This window comes from Ipomoea nil, unplaced genomic scaffold (genome assembly GCF_001879475.1).
Source record: "Ipomoea nil cultivar Tokyo-kokei standard unplaced genomic scaffold, Asagao_1.1 scaffold3321, whole genome shotgun sequence".
Lineage (NCBI taxonomy): Eukaryota > Viridiplantae > Streptophyta > Magnoliopsida > Solanales > Convolvulaceae > Ipomoea > Ipomoea nil.
In genome coordinates, this window is record NW_017619749.1 from 6470837 (window position 1) to 6492627 (window position 21791).

Genomic DNA, 21791 nt, shown 5'->3' on the forward strand with positions numbered 1-21791 from the left:
CGATTGATTGATTATTATTTCTCTCTTATGATAATGTGTTATGTGTACAGAAGCTAAACGTAGTTTCAGTGTAAGTTTGTAGTCTTCTCGTTATTGATGTCAATATTATTAACATTTTAATTTTTTATGACATTGTCATAGTGATTTTAGTCTCTATTTAAAAAAAAAAAAAAAAAAAAAAACGAATTAGTGATTTTTATAATTTTGGTTTCTATACTTAGTAACAATATGGAGATCCTGCAATCATTACTTGAATATGTGCACTAGATAAACGTAGCTTCGGTGTAAGTTTGTAGTCTTCTCGTTATTGACGTTAACATTATTAACGCTTTAATTTTGTATGAGATAGTGATTTTAGTTTTTTTTTTTTTTTAACAAGTTGGTGGTGTAGTATATGCTCAAATATATTTTCTTAACCTACTGAAGCCCAACGAGTTAATACCACCCCATTGAGAGGGGGCTATGACCTCTCATTTGGGAGAGTAACTTTATGATGCTTGACTACAAAATCTTTGGCATTTCAAATTATAATTTTACCCATGTATTAAGTAATATGTTTGTCAAGCACTTTTTGTTCAGATGACATGTAGCGACTTCTCCTATGTGGGAGGTCATAAGATCGAGCCTTAGTGGAAGCGGACATTGTTGACTATCTGTTATGTGTGGCATGCAAACATCTGTTAGGGCAAAAAGTGACGGACTTTAATGATATGTTATGGTCAATCTCTATGTAATGTAATGACATTCTTGTTACTATTCCAATTGAGTGGTCACATGATTGAACTCCGATGGTAGGGACATTGACTCTTTGGGCTAAAAAAAATTGAGAAAGTATACAACATATACTACCTTGTAATAACCAAGGGAGCGTCAAGCGTGGTTGAGGGGAAGAGACTCATCCATCATTAACCAAATGTCAAGGGTTTTATCCTTAATTGTGTGTATAGCGCAGCCTAAATTTGTTATTCTATATAAACACATGAATAATAAAAAAATTAATTTTTTTTTTTAATTCTTCAGGCAAACTGTCCCACCCAAAAAAGGTGTCTACAATCCAGTGAGAGAATTAGTATCCAACGGTGGAAACCCTGAGTATACCTATATATATATATATATATATATATATATATATATAACAATGAAGTTCACATTTCAAATGCCAAGCACCTCGTACTCAGGTGGCATGTAGTGACATCTCCCATATGGGGAGGTCATAGAGTCAGTAGTATTCAAATAAAACAATAAAATTTTTCAAAAAATATCATCATCTTTCTATATTTATAATAGGATAGGATAGGATGCATTTTTAGTACTAGCATGTGTACAAATTTTCTGATATTATATCTTTTATCTTTTATGTAAATATTTTGCAATTTGTACGAAATAACGGTATTCCCCGATTACCAATGGGGACTGGGGAGTAACTGAAGAAAAGCTAAACCCGCCATCCTACGCAGTTCCAATCTTCATTTATAAGCAAAGGAGCAATTGCGGCCCCGTACGGTCACTATCGCAAGAACCCTAGCTCTCCGCTCACTGATTATTCATGCATATATACAATGAAATAAAAAAATAAATCATATATCTACGAATCTGTAAAAATTGTTTTTATTCGTTTATATATATTTAAACTAATATACACAAAGCTCCGAGAACTTGAAGAGAGTGGATCATGGAGCTTCCCGGGGTGGAAAAACGGAATGAGCAACGGTTTCTGCTCGCATCCATGTCTCAGCTTTCACATTCGCCTTCAGTTTCTACTTCTTCGCCGGTTTTAGCTCGGTTCCGCCTCGGTTCCGGAGTTGCAAAACTAGTACTAAGCGGAGAATCCGAACCGAATAAAGCTGTTGCTGTGTTTGAACTTCCGAGCTCTCAGGCGCGGCATTTGATTTGTTTGTATATTTTATATTGAAAAATTTAGTGCTTCTATGAGATATATTATGGGATTATGAATGCAATAGAGTTATGACTTTACTTTTTCCTTATTTGGATGAAATTTGGTGCTTCTGGCGTGAGGTCTATTCTGAATTTCGGTTTTGGTAAAACGAAATTTGTGTTCTAAAATGGTTCAAAGTTTAAGAACTGTGGTAGGTGTTCAGGTCAGGTGTCATGCATTCAGTCTGTCTTGCTTGTAAATGGTGTAACTCGTGGCCTAGTTATGTAGAATGAATTTGCCGTGACATACCAATTGTTTTAGGTTTCACATTTTTCCTGCACTGATGATATCAATGCAAATCCTTCCGTCCATTAGAAATTTCAGATATTTAACATGCACCTCTGTTTTCTTAGTTTGTAAATGAACAATTACTTGATTATAAGAGAAAAGCTCCAACCTTTTGTGGCATTAAATTGCTGTTTATTTATGAATGATCAAGCAACAATGGAATTGAAGCAGGCATTTTGTTTAATTTTGGCTTTTGCATCCCTTTTTCAGCTATTTAAACTCAGTCCTGTTCAATCACTCTGCATATCTCAGACGTCTGAATCAAATACAGAGGTAAGATGGTGGGTGTTAGGCTGTTTGGTTATATACATTACCAGATTCATCACCCCAGGAAAACACATACTTCACAATTTATTCTCTGGTTTACATAACATTATGAAATGGTGTGCATTGCTATAAGAATCTTGTGCAATAAATTTTGTACCTTTGGACCAGCAAACTTGTTCAAGGGGAATCACCATTCAGTGTAGAACAGAAGAGGAAAGTAGGGCCTTCCATAGTGCATTTGAGGAATGGAAAAAGCCATTGGCTTTACAAGGTCTGCTTGAATATAGGCCAAAATTGTTTAGTTGTAATTATGGTCTAGAATTATTGCTGGCTTATGTAGTCTGATTTGTTCCACAGGAACAGATTTGCCAAATGGAACTGTGTCAACTTCGAAAAGCAAATTCGAAGAAAAAGTTGAGGCATCTTCTGCCAAAATGTATTTTGATTACTATGGACAACTATTGCATCAGCAGAATATGATGCAGGACTTTGTGAGGACAGGTTATTTCCATTTCTGCAGTACATATGCCCCCTTATAGGAATTAATTAATAGCGTTCACTGTTTGACGTTTCTCACTTGCTGCTAGATAGAATGCATTATTTACCGTTGCAAATATAATTTTTTATTCATTTTCTCTGGAGGCAGGAACCTATTATGCTGCAGTAATTGAGAATCGCAATGATTTTCATGGTCGGGTAGTAGTTGATGTTGGTGCTGGTAGTGGCATTTTGTCACTGTTTGCTGCTCAGGTTACACATTTGTACTTCTAATTGCATTCTGTGATGCTAAGCATCATTATATCCAGTTTTGATGATAAATGTGTTTGTTCTTCCTCCTCTACCATTGTCCCTCTCTTAGGCTGGCGCAAAACATGTTTATGCTGTCGAGGCATCTGAAATGGCAGAATATGCAAGAAAACTAGTTGCTGGGAATCCATTACTGGCGGAAAGAATCACAGTGAAGTCTTACCTTTAATGGCTTTCCCTTTTTTTCTGAAAACAACTAGCATAGAATTCAATTCAATTCCAATATTAATCAACCTATGAACACACCAAAATTAACAAATATGATACCCCTAAATAAGCGGGGAAGAACTACTTTCTATATTGAAGGACTAAACTCTACCCCACACCCTAATGGTGCTCAAAAATCAAACCCTTGATGTCAGGGATGTCTTGCCTCTATAAATTGGGCCTAGGGTCATCAGCAGCTGATGTGATTAGTAATTCTCCAGAAGCCTATATCTTAAAAAGATAACAACAGTTTTCAGATACTGCAAATATAACTCCGTTTTTTTTTTAATATCCTCAAACCGATACTCATTCAAGAAGTTAATGAAAATAAGGTATGTGTTCATGATGTCAATAGATTTCTTTACTAGTATTCTTCCACTGGTTTCTGTAGCATTCTTGCGGAACACTTTACCCTTGTATGTTGTACACCGTTACACTATTTCCTATTAAGTTTCCACAATAATCACTTTCTAACCCAGTACATTTCGGTTTTTTACTTTCCTTTCAACATGCAGGTAATAAAGGGAAAGGTTGAAGATGTTGAGTTACCCGAGAAAGCTGATATATTGATATCTGAACCAATGGGTAAACTTTTCTTGTTATTTTTTGTTTCTTTCGTTTGCATGGGCGATGACAATTTCTTTTATGTCACATTTTTTGTTTTTTTGTTATAGATATCCTTGGTCAATGCTTTGTTATGAAAATTGTGTTTGTTTTTCATGGCCTAAGTTTGGTATTGAGATGTATATTAAGGAAATCGAAGTCCCAAAAGGAACACATTCAAATTAAAGCCTATTTCTTCTCCTTTCTCTGTGGTTTATGTGTTTCTATAGTCTATATCTTGAAATTATTTTACTTCACTTTCTCCTACACTTGCAATGAATCATTCTAAACTCGTCAAATATATTATACTCTTACAGGCACTTTACTAGTTAATGAAAGAATGCTAGAGTCTTATGTGATTGCAAGAGATCGATTTCTTGCTCCAGATGGAAAAATGTTTCCTACACAGGGGAGGTAGTTGTAATTCATACTATTATGTTGTCTTTATTCAGGCATCGCTTATCCATATAGCCATGACGTTGACTAGTTGTCAAGGATTCATCATTAGCACCATGCATTCTTTGTAATTAGAATCACTTTTTATCAATGTTGAAAAAATCGCTAGGCATATGGGGACCGCCTAGGGCGCATAGGCGTGATTTTTGCAACACTGCTTTTTATCTAATAGTGAAGAGAAAAAAAATTCCTGCACAATACTTTGCTTCACCATTCTAACTGTCGTTGCAACTTTCTATTCTCCACACATTGTAAACTCCCTAATTAACATATAAAATAAGCTATTCTGTATTATGTTTTTCACCATCGACTGATATGTCTTTTGTCCAGTTCTATGTTATAGATACTCTAATATCATTGAAGTGTATGCTATTATCTTTGCCCTTAATGAGGTGATATATGATTATGCTAGTAAGTGGTAAGTAGAGCTAATAAGACTGTTATCCAAGTAATGAGTTATAAATCACTGAAGTAGAAGAGGGCCTTTTCTATTTACAACTCTTCGATCATTTGTATCCTCACTAAGGATTTCTATTTGCACTTGCAGAATACACATGGCACCATTCAGTGATGAATATTTATATTTGGAAATAGCTAATAAGGTGTGTTTTAAACTATGGAGACAATGCAGCTTTCTCGCATAGATTTATTTATCTATAATAACATTAATTTCTTGAAAAGAACATATTATTTTCCACACTGGTATGACTCAAAAAAATCTTGATCCATAACATGAAAATTTCCAGTCAAGGTAGAATAATCTAATCCTTGTCTTCATTATTATTATTATTATTATTATTATTATTATTCAGGCTGTATTTTGGCAGCAAGATAACTACTTTGGGGTCAATTTATCAACCTTACAGGGATCTGCATACGTAGGATACTTTGCACAGGTCATTCTTAACACTTGAAAGTTTCTACTTTTATGTGATATATACTTGATCCTGCTCTTTTGTCTTCAAATATTTACAACTTCTGGTAAAAGATCCCTTGTTATTCTACTCTATCTAATCTTTCTATTTCATGTTCTCTAAAGCCTGTAGTTGATGCTTTTGATCCAAGGTTATTGGTAGCTCCTGCCATATCTCATTCGATAGACTTCGCTTCAATAAAGGTATTTGCTAAAATTGTTATTTACATCTTGGCTTTCTGTTGGGCGTTGGCCGAGTTCAGCCCTGCTCGATTGGTGACGTGGCGTTGTGGCTTACCATGGAGGGATGTGGTTAAATGGTTAATGTCCACTTACTTATCACCAATTGATTTTAAGTAGGATATGGCAACCAGGTACCATAGAACTTTGTGGTTAAGTGTGCTTGACTTTCAGCAATCCCGGGATGAACCCAATGCCATATGTCACAGTTTAAAGATTGAGTCTGTCATCTGTATTTGTATTTGTCGTCCCATTATAGTATATTGTCAATCAAGGTTTACCTTTTCTCATTGTGGATATGTTCTCTTGTGGATTTACCATTTCTAACTGGAGTCTTCTGCATTTGTCTTCAGGAAGAAGAACTATATGAAATTGACATCCCATTGAGATTCATATCTTCTGTAAGCACACGAATTCATGGGTTAGCTTGCTGGTTTGATGTATTATTTAATGGGAGGTACGAAAGTCTTTCTTGCCGTGTTCCTTGTTCAGTCATAGTTGGCCATTTATTTGCGACTTCCCACTTAACATAAACCTATTATCTATCCTTTTGCAGCACTGTACAAAGGTGGCTGACCACCGCTCCAGGTGCACCCACAACACACTGGTACCAGCTCCGCTGTGTCCTGGCTCAACCACTTTATGTCATGCCCGGACAGGAGATAACCGGGCAACTTCACCTTGTTGCCCACGAGGCTCAGAGTTATACGATTTATCTAACGTTATCAGGTATGTCAGTGATGCACTGTAACATCATATCTGCGATAGTTTTTGGAATTGGCCCTCGTTTCTTGTAATCTAACAGTTCAGATCAATTTGAATTAGCCGTTGTTGGAGAGATGCTTCATACATCATTTGGCAAACTTGATCTCAAATCGCCATACTACCGGATGTCCCAATCACAGGCATATCCCGTGGCACAAGATCAACAACCCGATCAGCCCTTACAAACACAGGTATTGAATATTTGGATGTTTTATTGCTTTCCTTACGAAGTTCATACCTCGAGCAATGCCAGAAGGACTAATACCACACTTTATATCATGCCCTCGTAGACATTATGGCGTTTTATATGCATTGATTGATATTGCATCGTTTTATATACCTTGAACCAAATATTGCCCCAGAAGTTCCCTAATACTAATACTAATACTAATACTAATACTAATGCTTTTGACAGGATACCTGAATGCAATTACAAGAAGACAACTGTGATGATCTACAATATCACAGCCAGAAATGATGTGAAATCATAGAGATTTATGTTTCTGTACGGAAGTACTCGTATCTATTAACATTCATATTGATTGATTGGCTAGTATGGTTTCAACTTTCATATCTGTATTATTATGGATTGTTTGTAAATTTTCTGAAGTAGTACTATCGATCTCATCATTGTTGGACTAGTCTAATTCAGCAACAAGGTGATTCTTTGGAATAAGTTTGGTCCGTAAATTTAAGGGCTCTCATGATTTCTGTCACAGAGATTGGTGGAAGAAGTAAATGGCAGTGTGATTCAACTAAATGTCCCTCTTTGGTCATTTGATAGAATTTGAACTCTACACCATGTGATTGCTAATTAAACAAAACTTATGAATTTTAGGTGATTCTTGGGATAATTTTTTAGTAAAGAGTTTTCTTTTTCAATGAGAACTTATATATGATATTATAATTAATTTAGTAGAGATTAGTCACTTGTTCGATAGCGAAAACCCTGAGTACAAAAAAAATGATATTATAATTATTCAAAATGCTAACAAAATTGGATTAACTGATACTTCTTAATTTCTTATGTATAAAATAATTTAGATTCAATTCTTATTGATAATTTTGAATATTTACCTTGTGCACATGGCCAATTGACCATTGGTCGGTCATGTGTACAAGGTAATTGATAAAAGACTACAAAGATGTAAACTAATTTAGGTTATCTATCGTCATAGTTAAATGATTCAAACAAAAAAATGTCAATAGACCGCTCATAATTAAACTTAAAATATTTTTATTATCGACTTAACAGCTTGATTAACTTGATTGAGTTTATTTTTATCATTGATCGTATTGGTTATCTTGGGTTATAAAGGCAAGTTTATTTCATATACGTTTTCAAATAGTAGGTGTGACTTGTGAGTTATTGTTGTCAATTGTCATGCAAAAATAATTCGAGATAGTGCACGACTACTCATAGGTTAATTCTTAAGAGGTTATATTAGTACTGTTTTATTATGAAAATTTATCCTTCAATCTCTCGAAGTATCCAGAGTTTTGTCCATTCTCAGTTTATCACTGCTCGCTAGGGTTTTATCGATCTGAGCAGCGGCATTACCTTTCAACCAAATGTCGCTCTCCCGGCATCTTCTTCGGAACCCCATTTCCACCCAAGCCCTAAAGCTCCACCATCTCCGATCGCTTTCCGCCACCGCCGAAACCCAGGCGGCGTTGGAGAAGAATCTCCACCAGCAGAGCCACAAATTCCTGGCGCCGAGCGAGTACCTGAACTCGTGGAAGCCCCCGAGGGATCCCAAGGAGGCGGAAGCCCAGCTCGCGCTTCTCCGCCGCGAGTATGCCAAGAAGGTCAAGGTGGTCCGCAAGGATTACATCAAGGAGATGGAGGTCCTGCGGCTCGAAAAGCTGAGAAAAGCCGAGGCCAAGAAGGAAGCTTTGAGGATCGCAAATGAGGAGCGGAAGGCTGCTAAAGCCGCTGAGAAGAAGGCCAAGGCTGAAGAGATAGCCATCTTTGAAGAGGAATTCCGCCGAACTCTCGTATGTGAATCCACTATCTTATTTTCACCCAATACTATTCAACTATCTTATCATAATAAGAGTATTATTCTTCCATATTACTGCTACTTCAATTTTCTAACTCTAGTAGAAAATGTAAATATAAGTTTATGCAACTTTCAAAACTGAGATTTTGGTGCTCTGGGATTCCTAGGTGTATTAGTTATTAGCACTAGAGAATGTTGTTACGGGGGATTATAGGTATCTTGGTTATTGTCACTGAAGAATGTTACATGGGTTTTATAAGTCGAGCAAGGTAGAACTTGGATAGATGATGGATTCAAGGTGCACGATTGCAAGAAACGAGGAAGAATAGTTAATGGAAGGGTGATCCTAGTATTCCTTCTTTTTTTCACTAATAAATTGGTAGTATTGGATGGAGGGAAGGGACCCTTGCTAAGCATTTGGGGACTCTATTTGGTGTTGGGTGTTCAAGAATAAGGATAGAAAACACTAAAACAGCCCATTTGGTTGGAGGGAATTAGAATTCCACTCCTACATAATTCCCACCTAATTTTGAAGGTAAGCAAATTCCTTCTACAGAAGTCAAAAGAGACTTATATGATACTATTCATTGGTTCTAGGCTTTTTACTGTACTAGATTTGAACACATAGGCCCTGTTTGGTAACATAGTTAGCTTATTAGCTAATTTTGGTTTATTTGACCATTGAGTGTGTGATTATTGACTTTTTTGTAAAAGCTTATTGCTCCAAAATGCTAAAATTCAAAATACAGCTTTTTCGATAAGCTTTTTGAGAAAGTCATTTTGCATGTAATTACTAAACATATTTCTACAATCAGATAATACTATCAACTTATCAACGGCTAACAGCTAACAGCTATTTACCAAACACCTCCATAGTGGTGTGAGGTTGAACTTGCTAGGTTATGGATTTGGAAGTCTTATAGATACAAGAAACTGCGAAGAAATATAGGGAAGGGAGAAATGGGTAATGCTGCTTGATCGCTAATAATTTGGGTGTATTAAGGGGAGACAGAAAGAAAGCTTGAACAAAGGGTTTATGGAGCTTGATCCAATGACCTCATCATCAGCTAGAGAATTGAAATAGATAGCTCTAGTAAAACAAAAGAAATAAGCATTCTATAATTCTAGACTGATGTTCATATACTGGACAATTTGTAATCACATATTCACAACTGTGGTGTATTTACCAAGTTTTCTTGGATTGCAAAGCTTCTGTGATGTTTATAGCTTTGGCTTTTGACTCTGATGTTTCATAGTACTTTGTTCGGTGATGTATGCAGCTAAAAGAAAGACAAGAGAAGCTTGAATACTGGAGGATGAGAGAAACTAAAATTAAAGAAAAGAAGACAAAGGGGAATGAGCTTTTGCGTCGAAAAAGTTCGTTGTGGATTGATGAGGAGGACCTGGAGGCCAAGTTACTTGATGCCTCCTGTAAACCCACTCCCCTCTGAATCTTTTTATAATCGGTTGTTTATTTCATCAACTTAAAGAGTAGTTGGCCTATTGGTGCTACAGAACCAGAACTGCTATGTTTTAGTGTTTTAAAATTCCAAACATACAATGCAGTTTTGGTATTCTTGTTTATTTTTCTTATCAAATGTAGTTTTGATCAAAGTTGAAGATAATAAAGATTTGGAGTTTGTATCTAACTATCATCTTATACTGAAACAGCATGTAATTAAGTTGTATAAAGATCAAAATTAGGAAAAGAATATTTCAACCTTCAAAAGACTAAGAAGTTGAAAAGAACCAACTAGTCAGTCAGTCTATTGTATATTTGTATGTAATCTTCTATGGTAGAATATATGTATGGTACACCAAGAGATCTAAATTTACAGTCAAAATTAAGGACTGCTAGAACCAGCCAAAACTATTCTGAATTTCATTTACAACACACTTCAAAAAAGGTAAAACCAAAAAGAATTATGGCTGCTTGAGTTGGCGGGCATTCCATTCCATTCCATTCACAAGGCTTGGCTTGAAGAGCTATTGAACTTTTGGCTTTTGAATTTTCACATAGGGGAGGAAACGCAGGAGGTATTTGATTGTTGGATTCCACCCCCGTTGCTGAGCACGGCAATACATCAGAAATGTGTTTGCAAAATACGAGTTAAACCCCATCAACACATGCCATAAGGCATGACCCTGTGGGTTGAAGGACCACGTTGAAATATCCTTGCAAAACAGGCGTTCAGATAAACAGCATGCACTCCCAACCATTAAAGTGGCCAAGTATAGTTTTGCGAGACGCTTTGCCAATCGGTCTTCTGTGTGGATGTAATACTTGTATGCACGGGGAACACATAGAATACACAATAATGCATAATGCAACTTAAAACCAATTGCAAAGCGAACCTGTGAATGCACGATGGCAAACACCGCTCCATATATGAACAAAAAGGTAGGCATTGTACTCTGGTAATGCCAATCTGGTGAGTAGAGAATGTAAAGATAGAGAAGCATTTCCCACACCATTGGTGTCTCATCACCTTGTTGTTGCCTGTCATGTATGACACTTCAGTTATTAGACAATCATTAAACATAGTCACAAATTATTAGTTAAACACAAAAGCTCAATCAATAAATTCTTGAAAGACACAAGTTTTTCTAATACGGAGTACTATAAAAGATGAAGTCATGGGGCCAAAGACTAAACATATCTAGCCTTTCTTACACAATCTCACGGGCAATTAAAAGATGAACAACAAAGATTACAATTCATGCTCAACATATCACTGTTCTGACAGAGAAGATTAATAGGTAAAGGAAATGAGAACACCATGGATGACATATGAAAAGACTCAATGAGATATATTCATTGAGTAAAATTGATTCTGTTTTACACACTAACAATAATAAGCGGATAATTAACAATTGCCCCAATAAATTCATTTGATCCCATTCTCATCATCATCAAGTTAAGGCATCATTTTCCTTATCAATGGTGCTTAGGGCACTCTGTAAAAAGAAAAAGAAAAAGAATATACTGACAATTAAAAGTAGAAGATTGGTGATGGTTCCAAGAAAACCAGTTCATCTCCTCCCCCTATACACCAGAAGTTATAAAATTAGAATGCACTTTTTCCTTGGTCATTGTCAACAACCTACTTTGATAATTACAGACTTCTCATTAAAATCACCTAACCTTCCAACCCCAACTATAACAAAAGCAAGATGTCTAAGAAAAAACTCCACCAAACAAATCAACTACACAGTTTATTGGTAACAAGACTACCCATTATGGGCCTGCATAGTGTCTGTGGGTACATTCCCCTAATAAATGGATTAAGCTTTTGTTGCATCATGTTCAAGCAACTCATAAATTTCTTGATAATGAGAACATTTGTCAAAAGGCAGAAACAAATTATATGTAAGCCACCAAGTATAAGGAGACATTCTTACATCCTTTGCAGTGTGGCATGATAAACCATGCTTCCTATGGAAAGAATCATGTTTGATATGTGGAGGACACTAAACCTTTTCTCAAATCGCTGTCGTAAGGCATTCACAAGACCAATGAGAGCCAAAAGAATGCATGGGACAATTGAGATGGTGTTGAAAAATTCTGCAATATAAGGAGAGTAGACATAATTTGGTTCACACCATTCTTTAGACGTCACAGGGCCCCAAAAGCTTGATATGCCATCCGCCATTGTTCAGAATATGCACCTGAAATGAAAATGGCTAGATGAAAGTAATTTTCAGTATCAGTAATTCCCAAAACTTGCGGCCAATAGAAAGCACAACCAGAGAACCAAATTAAGCAACAAAGTTATGGAAAGAAAAACATAGTAATGAATTAAAGATATCACTTTATGGAAGTTCTAAACAGTAAACACCATAGTCTTATATACATAAGAAAACATGCATCATTCTCAAAGCCAAAATAATCAATGCTGAATCAAAACATTTCCAATTTTAACAGGCATTCTCAGCTAAAACTTCTTACATAAAAATTCAAAAAAAGAGAAGCTATATCCTCTTCACTCTTCAGAACCATCTGTCCTCATATTCCTCTTTAAGAGTTACAGTGGGGAAAAAACTTTCCACATGATCTCCCTCCATAACTAAGCACTACAAGGCATCCAAAAAATATTGACCTCCATTGATAATGAATACTCCATCCATATGTACTTACCTATTGACTTCAATTCATTTGGCTCAACTAACTTTAGCAACATTCCCAGTTTACAAAATCCAAATCTAAGAGGAGAAAACGCATTCAATCAAACACTTAACATACCATCAAACAGAACACTTAGACAGAAGGGAGACATCCAATTGCATTCCCAAAGACAAACAAGAAAAATCGGGGAAAAAGACATCAGCACATCGCCAGCCAGAGCAAAACCAAATCCACATAAACTGCAGAGATACAAGCATGCGCATATATTGTCCAAAAGGCGTGAAAACAGAGGCATGTATACCTCCAGATACATAGAGAGGGAGGGAGAAATTCAAAGACAAAAGAGTAGAGACGCTAACCTTTCAAAATCAGATCTAAGCAGCTGTTATAATCTTAGTACAAATCCCTTCTCTGTAACTAATCCAGAGATTTGGAAGACAATTGCGTATATGAATCTATGTATAATAGTAATATAGTATTATACATACATACATACTCCCAGTCACACACGATCTGTATTCTCTTCTCTCTCCTCCTTTGTCTTCTTCTCAGTTCTCACAGTGCAAATCTAGGGTTGAAGGAAATTACGTACGGAGTAAATGACAACATTTTCTTGCCGTGCGCATGGTAATTGGTAACCTCTTCGTTATGCCTTCTGCTCTTACTTATCCCCATTTTAATTTTTTTTTTTTTTGGTACTCTTATATTAAAAAAAAAAAAAAAAAAAAAATTGCTATGGGATTTTCGTGGTGCTCGTGGATGGTGTCAACATTGAATTTAAGGTGACAATTTCAATCTGTCATGCATACACTCGGATATTTGTTGAAATTGGTAATTAGTAATTTCACTTAACCCATCATGTGTATATATATATATATATATATATATATATATATATATATATATATATATTGATAGTGTTAATTGCCACGTAAGCGGTAACTAAACTAAGATAAGACCAGACTGACTGCGGTCGGGATGCTCTAACAATAGCCTTTCGATCGTCCAAAAGTCCCTCACACTGTTGCCACCGCGGGTATTTATAGCCGCTGGGCCAGAGACACAAGTCCGACCGTTCGGCATGTCATCCACGTAGCAATGACGTGTCTTCACCCCGTAAGCCTTGCCTGTCAACGCCTAACGCCGCCACGTGCTTCCTGGTGGCTCTCGCACCTAAGGGCTCTCAATCGGGTAACGAAGACCTCGGTCGGGTACCAACCCAGTCGGGCACGACCAGGTTCTTCCAAGAAAGTCCGACCTGTAACCTGCATATACAAGAATAAAAGACAAAGGCATGTCGGTCGGAGTATTCCCTACCATATATATATATATATATATATAGAGAGAGAGAGAGAGAGAGAGAGAGGTTCTTCATATATGTCTAAATGTCGATGTATAAAAGGCAGAAGAGGTTTGCGATTTTATGCAAGTGATTGAGAGTCCAATAAATATTTTTGTGGGTCTTTTTATGAAAGAGATTAAGGGCGCATTTGGCAAGTACAAAAAGGGACACCCACCGGATAGGCAATTATTATATCATGGATTATGGTCCACCTTGTAAGGTGAACAATTGACATAAGGTCATAATGTACATTTTTAATGCACTAAATGTTTATTTTTTAAGGTACATTATTTATGTATTAAAGGTTTATTATTTAATATACTATTAATAATGAACCTTCAATACACAAATCATGAACATTTATTAATGATTCACAATATAATATTATAATTTGCCACGGTAGAGGCACTTGCCACAAATAGGGGAAAGGTGATTGAGGCGGCCTCGCCCATTGGTTGGTTGTATTTGTTGGGGCTGTTTGGGCAGACAAAGGCTACAAAGTAGCAATGGGGTAAACTAGTTTAGGTTATTCATAGCTAATTAGGTCAAATCAATAAGACCAATAAACAATAATCAATTTGACTGGAATTGCCTCCCACGTTATCTTCTTCAACCAAACATCTCCAATATGTATTACATTTGGACTTAGTGGTATGTTTTAGTGGTTGATACTTTCCTCCAGTTAGCTTCCTTGGATGGGCTTGTACCTTGTAGGTTGAGATCATTTTGGGCATGAATTGTTAATTTTTTTCATCTTGCAACCCAATGTTGTATTTTAAGGCTTTGGGCCTATAAATATAAGAGTAAATATCCAAAATAGTCCTCGACTATAGCTAAATTCACAAATTGGTCCACGACTTTTAATTTTAACCAATTAAGTCCTTAACTTTGCAATTTTAACACAATTTGGTCCTTTGTCTATTTGACCGTTTGTTGACTGCGCTTTTTTAGGATATATATGTAATTTCATGGTCCATCGTCGGTTTTTTAAGGTTCCGGTTGCATTTCTAGACCGCACTGTTACATTTGAATCCACTGACGGCGCTGCATCCCATGCCGGAGAGATTATAGCTTTTGATAGATAGATCGCCGAAGTCCCTGGAGTGGCTCTTCGAGAAAGCCGTAACTCCAAGCGATGTAAGCAAGCTGAACCGGTTCGGGATCCCCAAGCAGCAAGCAGAGAAGCACTTCCCCCATCTGAAACGACGCTGTGACCTCCAAGAGCGTTCTCTAAGCTGAACCGGCTCGTGATCCCCAAGCAGCAAGCGGAGAAGCACTCCCCCCTCCGAAACAACGATGTCACCTCCAAGAGCGTTCTCTTGAGCTTTGCACGTGAAACTACATATATATCCTCAAAGATCGCGGTCAACAAACGGTCAAATAGATGGAGGACCAAATCGTGTCAAAATTACAAAGTTAAGGACTTAATTGGTTGAAATTGAAAGTCGAGGACCAATTTGTGAATTTAGCTATAGTCGAGGGACCATTTTGGGTATTTACTCTAAATATAACTTTATCATGGATCAAGGTCCATATAACATTATAGACTATAGATCGAAATAACAATGTACAGAATTCATATTCGTAAGACACATAATCTCATAACAAAAGACACAAAAAGTACAACACAAGACACATATTTACTTTTAAAATCTGATTTTAGATACATATTTCGTGTTCATAAATCATAGGTACAAAATTTCACAAAACAAAATACAAAAATTCATAACATAAAACACGATTACTAATTTGTTTCAGACTTCCAGGTACAGAGTTCATACTCTTACAGGGCGTTTGGTTGGAAATGTGGAATTACGTGGGAAAGGAATTGCAATTCTATGGGAGATGAATTACTGGGAATAAAGTGGGAATTTAAATTACAGTGGTTTACATGAATAGAATTATTGGGAATTTCAATTCCAATGTTTGGTATACATGAGAATTGAAAGGGAATAAGTAGTATAAATCAAAAATGTCCATTATTGTTGTTAGGCATTAATTTTAGGTTAAAAAAGGAATGGGAAATTTTGACTCATCACTATCTTTTTTTCTCTCTAAAATCCCAGGAATTAAAATCTCAAGGGGGGCATGGGATTTTAATTCCATGAAAATGGAGGAATTGCAATTTCTTTCAACCAAACAAGGGAATTTTGTGGCCTTTGGAATTAGGTGGGAATTAAGTGAGAAGGGAATTTTTTTTTTTTTTTTTTAATGCTACTAGCTCTATTACATTGTAGTATCTGTTCATATACTTTCTCAACCTACTGAAACACAGAGAGCTAATAACACCTCCACTGAGGCTCGAACTTACAACCTTCCAAATGCAAGTCCAACCCGGATACCATTAGACCACATAGTCCTGGTAGTGAGAAGGGAATTTAAATTCCCTTCAACCAACACTATGTTAAGGTACATAATTTCATAATAAAAGATACAAAAATTCATAAAATAAGACACATACACATACACACACGGTGACCCTGATTCGGATTGCTCTTTTTACATCCCTATTTTCTATTTTATTATGTCAACCCCGTTTTATGGTGAGATTGGTTCATTAAAAACTATAAAGAGCATTATTATATTTTTATCCAAATTATTGCATATAATTAGATTATCAAATTACATCGCAAAAGTTTGAACACAAAAGATTAAAAATGTGAAAAGATTAAGGATCGGAGAAACCGTGACAGCAACAAAATGCCAAAGTTTTATAGAAATACTGAATGATATATGACATGAACTGAACCACATAAAATATTATATATCACAAATAATTTGGTTTCATCGGACGATTAATCCAAAGGAATCCTTTTAAAAAGAAAAATTCAAAGGAATGATACACACTTATTATTATACCCCTCCTGTCCGTTTTATATCATGTTTATTTAATCACAAAATTTCAAATTCAACTCCTTCACTTAGTTCACTATAACAAATATAATAATACTACTTATTTCAAATTATTATATTAAAAATTGTACTATTAATATGGTTACATCAAATGTGACCCATATTTATACTCATAAATTGATTGTTTTTAATTGTCTCGTTACCAAACAATTAATATATACAGCATTGCTCTTATCATCATAACATGGGCAATACAATACTCCTTTCTGTCTTCATATCAGCACAAACTTGTATATATAAATCCGAAATTACACACACTACATACTAATTAGGCAGAAGCATCGATTATATATATAATATATATACATTGAAATATCAGATGGGAAAACTTTTATTGATCCTTTCCATTTTAGTGCTTCTATTGTTCTCCATAGCAGCTACAATAACTATCCCGGCGGCGTTCGACGGCGGAGATGGGATTTGTAATTCAATGGTGGAATCACAAGGATATACTTGCCAAGAACACAAAGTGTGTAATGTAGCATTATATTGGATCGGAATTTATTTTAATTCATATATATATATATATATATATATATATATATATATATATATATGTGTGTGTGTGTGTGTGTGTAGGTTGATTTTTTGTTTGTTAATTATTTTCGGTCGGCAGGTGACGACAGAAGATGGTTATATTCTTAGCCTGCAAAGAATTCCGGTGGGAATTTCAGGCAACAAAGCAACTAAGCCTCCCGTCCTTTTACAACATGGGCTCTTTATGGTGCGTAATATGGTTATATTTAATACTTGTTCTTAAATTTTCACTACTACAAAAAAGAATATTACGTAACCCTATTTATGGCGATTTCCAATTTGAAGAACCGACGTAGCATAAAAATATTATCTTTTAACATCGGTTTCTATGAGAACCCACGTTTTATATATTTTTTTTTAAATAAAAAATAAAACTTTTCACGTATGTGGGTTCATTTGTTGTTCAAACTTCATATAATTTAGTTCAGGTATATTCAATTCAAGAGGTTTTTTTTTTTTTTTTTTTTTTTGAATGCGATTCAAGAGGTTAATTATATGAATCTATCAATTTTCATTATATGAGTTTATTTCACGTTTAATTAATTATTAAGGATTATATAGTTGCTACAAGTATATATTACGTATTATTTATTGCTATATATATATTATATAATTGTATAAATTTGCAGGATGCAGTAACTTGGGTGTTGAACCCTCCAACTGAATCTTTGGCATTTATCCTAGCGGATGATGGGTATGATGTTTGGCTAGCCAACACGCGGGGAACCAACTATAGTCGCGGCCACACATCACTTAGCCCTAATGACAATGTTTTGTTTCCTTCTTAATTAATTAAACTTTTACATTATCGTTTAGTACTGATATACCTTATTGTACTTGATACCTACGTCACCTGATAAGCGACTACGGTTCACGTGTTGCTTGGAACCCACCGCATATGTAAGGGGGCGTGTTGAGTATATAACCATTAATGTGCGTGCAATCCAACTATCAGCTAAGACTTTTAGTTAAGATGGAGCACACATGCTTCAATTAATTGTGTTTTAAGATTTGGTTAATTTGTTTAGGCTTGATGAAATCCAGGACTATTGGGAGTGGTCGTGGGATGAATTGGTGGCTTATGATTTGCCTGCTACATTGCAGTATGTTCATGATCAAACTGGCCAGAATATGCATTATGTTGGCCACTCTCTGGTAATTATATGAAGTAAAACGATTATATATAGTATTCCGATCCAATCGTGTGCAGGCTAATTTAATTTCACCCAACTTTCTAATTTGATTATTGTCTAATCAAGTGACAATATATATCGTCTTCTCTACTACCTAATAATAAAGTCATGAGGGAGAGTTGTCAAATCATTCTGAACTACCAAACGTATAAACGGACTGCTTAATAACGAAATGAGTTATCTGGTTCACTTATTGTTTGACAAACGATAAAAATGAACACTTGAGAAAATTATCCTAGCCGGTTTTTAACATCATTTGTATAATATTGTTAGGGAACTTTGATTGCATTTTCTGCCCTTTCGGAACATAAGCTATTGAATTTATTGAGATCGGCAGCTCTCCTCAGTCCTATTGCTTACTTGGCGCAACTGAGGTCATCTATTGCCAAATTCGCGGCTAATGCTTATATAGCTGAAGTGAGCATCTTAATTTATTTATTTTCCAGTTTTTTAATGGTAAAATGACATTTTTTTTCTTAGAATTATACAAAAACAATACTTTTCTCGCTCAATTATATCGTCACCGTACCATATTTCATCACTCAATTATTTTTAAAGTAACTTTTTAAAATTCAACCCTAATTGAATTCGGTATTAAAAAAATGATATGATTTGATATGATTTCTCAAATAATTATTGAGGGATAAAAAGTGACAATAAATATGATTAATGCATTAAAAGTAATGACAAAAAAGTGTAATTTTATCATTCTTTTGGAGTAATTATTTGTCTTTAATTTGACTATGTTGCATTAATTTATGATATATTAAAAACTAAATATTTGTGTTTTATTTAAATTGTAGGCTTTGTATAAGACGGGGATGCGTGAATTCGACCCTAGAGGGTGGGTTTTAACTAATCTTATTCTCTTTTTGTTTTTTGTTTTTTTTTTTGAAAAAAAAAATATTACATTAATAAATTTGTAATGATCTAACCTTGATTTTCCCTAATTATTTTATAATGGATAATACTATCACAAACCAATCACATAACTCATACAAATTTTTGATGCAATTTACATTTTCTCTGATATATTATATGGAGTAATTAATTAACAATGTATCTTTCAATTTCTACATTTGTTTATTGTTGTGTTATCAGAGAAGCTGTTACAAAAGTTTTAGAAGATATCTGTAAAAAATCAAACAACAATTGCAGCGACTTGATGAGCTCATTTACCGGTATATAGTTAACTTGTTTGATTTTAGTACACTCTAGTGTTCATATTGCTCCTATATGCATCTATATATTTTGGTAGCTTTTATACTCCAAATAAGTCTTTAAATTATATATAGGAAAATGGTAAGTATCATTATAATTGCCATTCACAAATAATTATATGGCAATAAAGGAGTTTATATAATAACATTGCAAGTGTATGTCCATATATACAAACACAAACACAAAGTAAAAATTATTATTTTTAACTCATACCTGGATTTGAAATATACTTTATAAAAAATCACTCTATTATACGTTGTTACTCATGCTAATTTCGAACAAATAAGCAAGTTTTACAATGGAGAAGGAAGTAAAAAATGGTGGACAATTGAAGAAAATGAGTTTAAATATGCAGGTTTAGGCTTAAATAGTCCAATTTCCGTCCAACAACAATGTGTCGACGGTATTTAATAATACCTATCATTTTGCATTTCACCTACCAGTCAATTCGGGTTTCCGTCCAACACGTAACCATTGGACGGAATTTCCGTCCAACATTTAGTGTCAGTCGAAACTTCCGTCCAACGCGCAATTGTTGGACAGAATTCCGTCCATTGCTATTTGCGACAAAAAATTGTGATTTTTTACAAATTACCGACCAACATTATTGTTGGAAGGAAATATTAGACGGAAATAGCGAAATTTTCAGCCGTGAATATTAGACACTGAACTCCTTTTCTAAAATTTAATTTTCTATTTGTAATCTTTAATTTTATGTGGTAGGAAGTGGTTGTGTTGTGAGTAATAAAAGTAGGGATGTGTAGTATGGAGATATAATAATAGTATAAAATTCAACTAATTTGAGTATAAATATCTGAAAAATTTCATAAATATTTTAATAGAAGCAAGTCTATCAAGTGAAATAATATTCATTGAGAAGTCTTCCATAATATGATTTGCTTTTAAAATAGTTGAAATTCAACACCGCATTATGGAACATTTCCTATATTACTATATTTGAAAAAATTTACAATAATGATTGATGAATAATAAAAATGTCAAGAAATAGTGACATTTTTGTAAACAAAATAATATTTTGTTTGTATACCTAGGAAGTAATTTAAACAATAAAAAAAAAATCACATAAACCTCTGAATCCTCTGATAGATAACATCCAAAATGTTAGCAAATATCAATTACTAAATTCTATACAGGAATGATTCAAAAACATGCAAACCAAACAATGAATTACAAGAGTTCGAAATATTTTAATTTGCACACATATTTTCATAACTTCTTTCTTTTTTTAACATCTAATCATCATTCTTATACTAAATTGACATTTTCCTATTACATTAACTTGAATTATATTGTTGATTAGTAGTAAATTAATTGGTATTCTGAATAGGTCCAAATTGTTGTGTCAATTCCTCGACGATGGTTATATTGCTGGAGCATGAACCTCAATCCACCGCTACAAAGAACTTGATTCACATAGCACAAAGTAAGCCACCCAACATACACAAAGTTAATTAAGATGGGTACATGTTTGGTATATATGATATGAGTTAGTAGAACTCAAAAATAAATAAATAAATAAATATGCACACCATAAGTCGTTTGGTCTAATTTGGTGCAGTGGTGAGAGAAGGGAGCATAGCAATGTATGATTATGGAAGCGAGAACGAAAACAATAAGCACTATGGTCAACCCACTCCCCCAGCTTACGCCATGGCAAACATCCCCGACGACTTCCCTCTTTTCCTCGGTTATGGTGGGCAAGACTATCTATCCGACGTTAACGACGTTAAAACTTTGTTGGACCAACTTCACGATCATCATGGTGATAAGTTACTGATCAAGTTCATAGAAGACTATGCACATGCAGATTTCGTGTTTGGTGAAAATGTTAAAGAGCTTGTGTATGATGATGTTGTGAATTTCATTCAAGATTATTAGTCGAGTTAATATTAGATCATAAGTATGCTTTTTTACTTTCCATAATAGTTTGGAATACATATAATGCAATTGAAA

The 21791-nt window shown here is 34.8% G+C and overlaps 4 protein-coding genes across 12 annotated transcripts; 3 read left to right on the forward strand and 1 right to left on the reverse strand.

The window, feature by feature from the left end:
• The first annotated feature begins 1423 nt into the window (after positions 1 to 1423).
• On the forward strand, positions 1424 to 7163 carry LOC109170523 (probable histone-arginine methyltransferase 1.3). Of its 3 annotated transcripts, none has more exons than XM_019319684.1 (15): positions 1424 to 1876; positions 2435 to 2497; positions 2660 to 2762; positions 2855 to 2992; positions 3138 to 3241; positions 3351 to 3449; positions 4021 to 4090; positions 4426 to 4522; positions 5112 to 5166; positions 5377 to 5460; positions 5604 to 5681; positions 6071 to 6174; positions 6274 to 6446; positions 6543 to 6673; positions 6898 to 7163. In XM_019319684.1, the coding sequence occupies exons 1-15, from the start codon at positions 1673 to 1675 to the stop codon at positions 6904 to 6906; spliced, it is 1512 nt and encodes a 503-aa protein (XP_019175229.1). In that variant the 5' UTR covers positions 1424 to 1672; the 3' UTR covers positions 6907 to 7163. The 3 variants fall into 3 exon arrangements, with proteins under 3 accessions (XP_019175229.1, XP_019175230.1, XP_019175228.1); XM_019319685.1 differs by having other exon boundaries at positions 1425 to 1876; positions 2849 to 2992; positions 5431 to 5460; XM_019319683.1 differs by having other exon boundaries at positions 1426 to 1876; positions 2849 to 2992.
• A 780-nt stretch (positions 7164 to 7943) lies between these two features.
• LOC109170526 (stress response protein NST1) lies at positions 7944 to 11568 on the forward strand. 2 transcript variants are annotated; one of them, XR_002052450.1, is made up of 3 exons: positions 7944 to 8480; positions 9766 to 10050; positions 11558 to 11568. XR_002052450.1 is itself a non-coding variant. In XM_019319692.1 (2 exons), exons 1-2 carry the CDS (start codon positions 8055 to 8057, stop codon positions 9934 to 9936), a joined length of 597 nt encoding a protein of 198 aa, XP_019175237.1. In that variant the 5' UTR covers positions 7944 to 8054; the 3' UTR covers positions 9937 to 10134. The 2 variants fall into 2 exon arrangements, 1 of the variants encoding a protein (XP_019175237.1); XM_019319692.1 differs by lacking the exon at positions 11558 to 11568 and having other exon boundaries at positions 9766 to 10134.
• On the reverse strand, positions 10225 to 13273 carry LOC109170525 (alkaline ceramidase 3-like). 6 transcript variants are annotated; one of them, XM_019319689.1, is made up of 3 exons: positions 12971 to 13273; positions 11888 to 12154; positions 10225 to 10985 (listed from the first exon to the last, which is right to left on the reverse strand). In XM_019319689.1, exons 2-3 carry the CDS (start codon positions 12136 to 12138, stop codon positions 10472 to 10474), a joined length of 765 nt encoding a protein of 254 aa, XP_019175234.1. In that variant the 5' UTR covers positions 12139 to 12154; positions 12971 to 13273; the 3' UTR covers positions 10225 to 10471. The 6 variants fall into 6 exon arrangements, with proteins under 6 accessions (XP_019175234.1, XP_019175233.1, XP_019175231.1 ...); XM_019319688.1 differs by having other exon boundaries at positions 11888 to 12169; XM_019319686.1 differs by having other exon boundaries at positions 11888 to 12850.
• A 3912-nt stretch (positions 13274 to 17185) lies between these two features.
• LOC109169852 (triacylglycerol lipase 2-like) lies at positions 17186 to 21757 on the forward strand. Its single transcript, XM_019318739.1, has 9 exons — positions 17186 to 17335; positions 17483 to 17590; positions 18033 to 18173; positions 18448 to 18558; positions 18870 to 19013; positions 19400 to 19440; positions 19698 to 19777; positions 21166 to 21261; positions 21397 to 21757. Exons 1-9 carry the CDS (start codon positions 17186 to 17188, stop codon positions 21714 to 21716), a joined length of 1191 nt encoding a protein of 396 aa, XP_019174284.1. The 3' UTR covers positions 21717 to 21757.
• Positions 21758 to 21791: the final 34 nt, after the last annotated feature.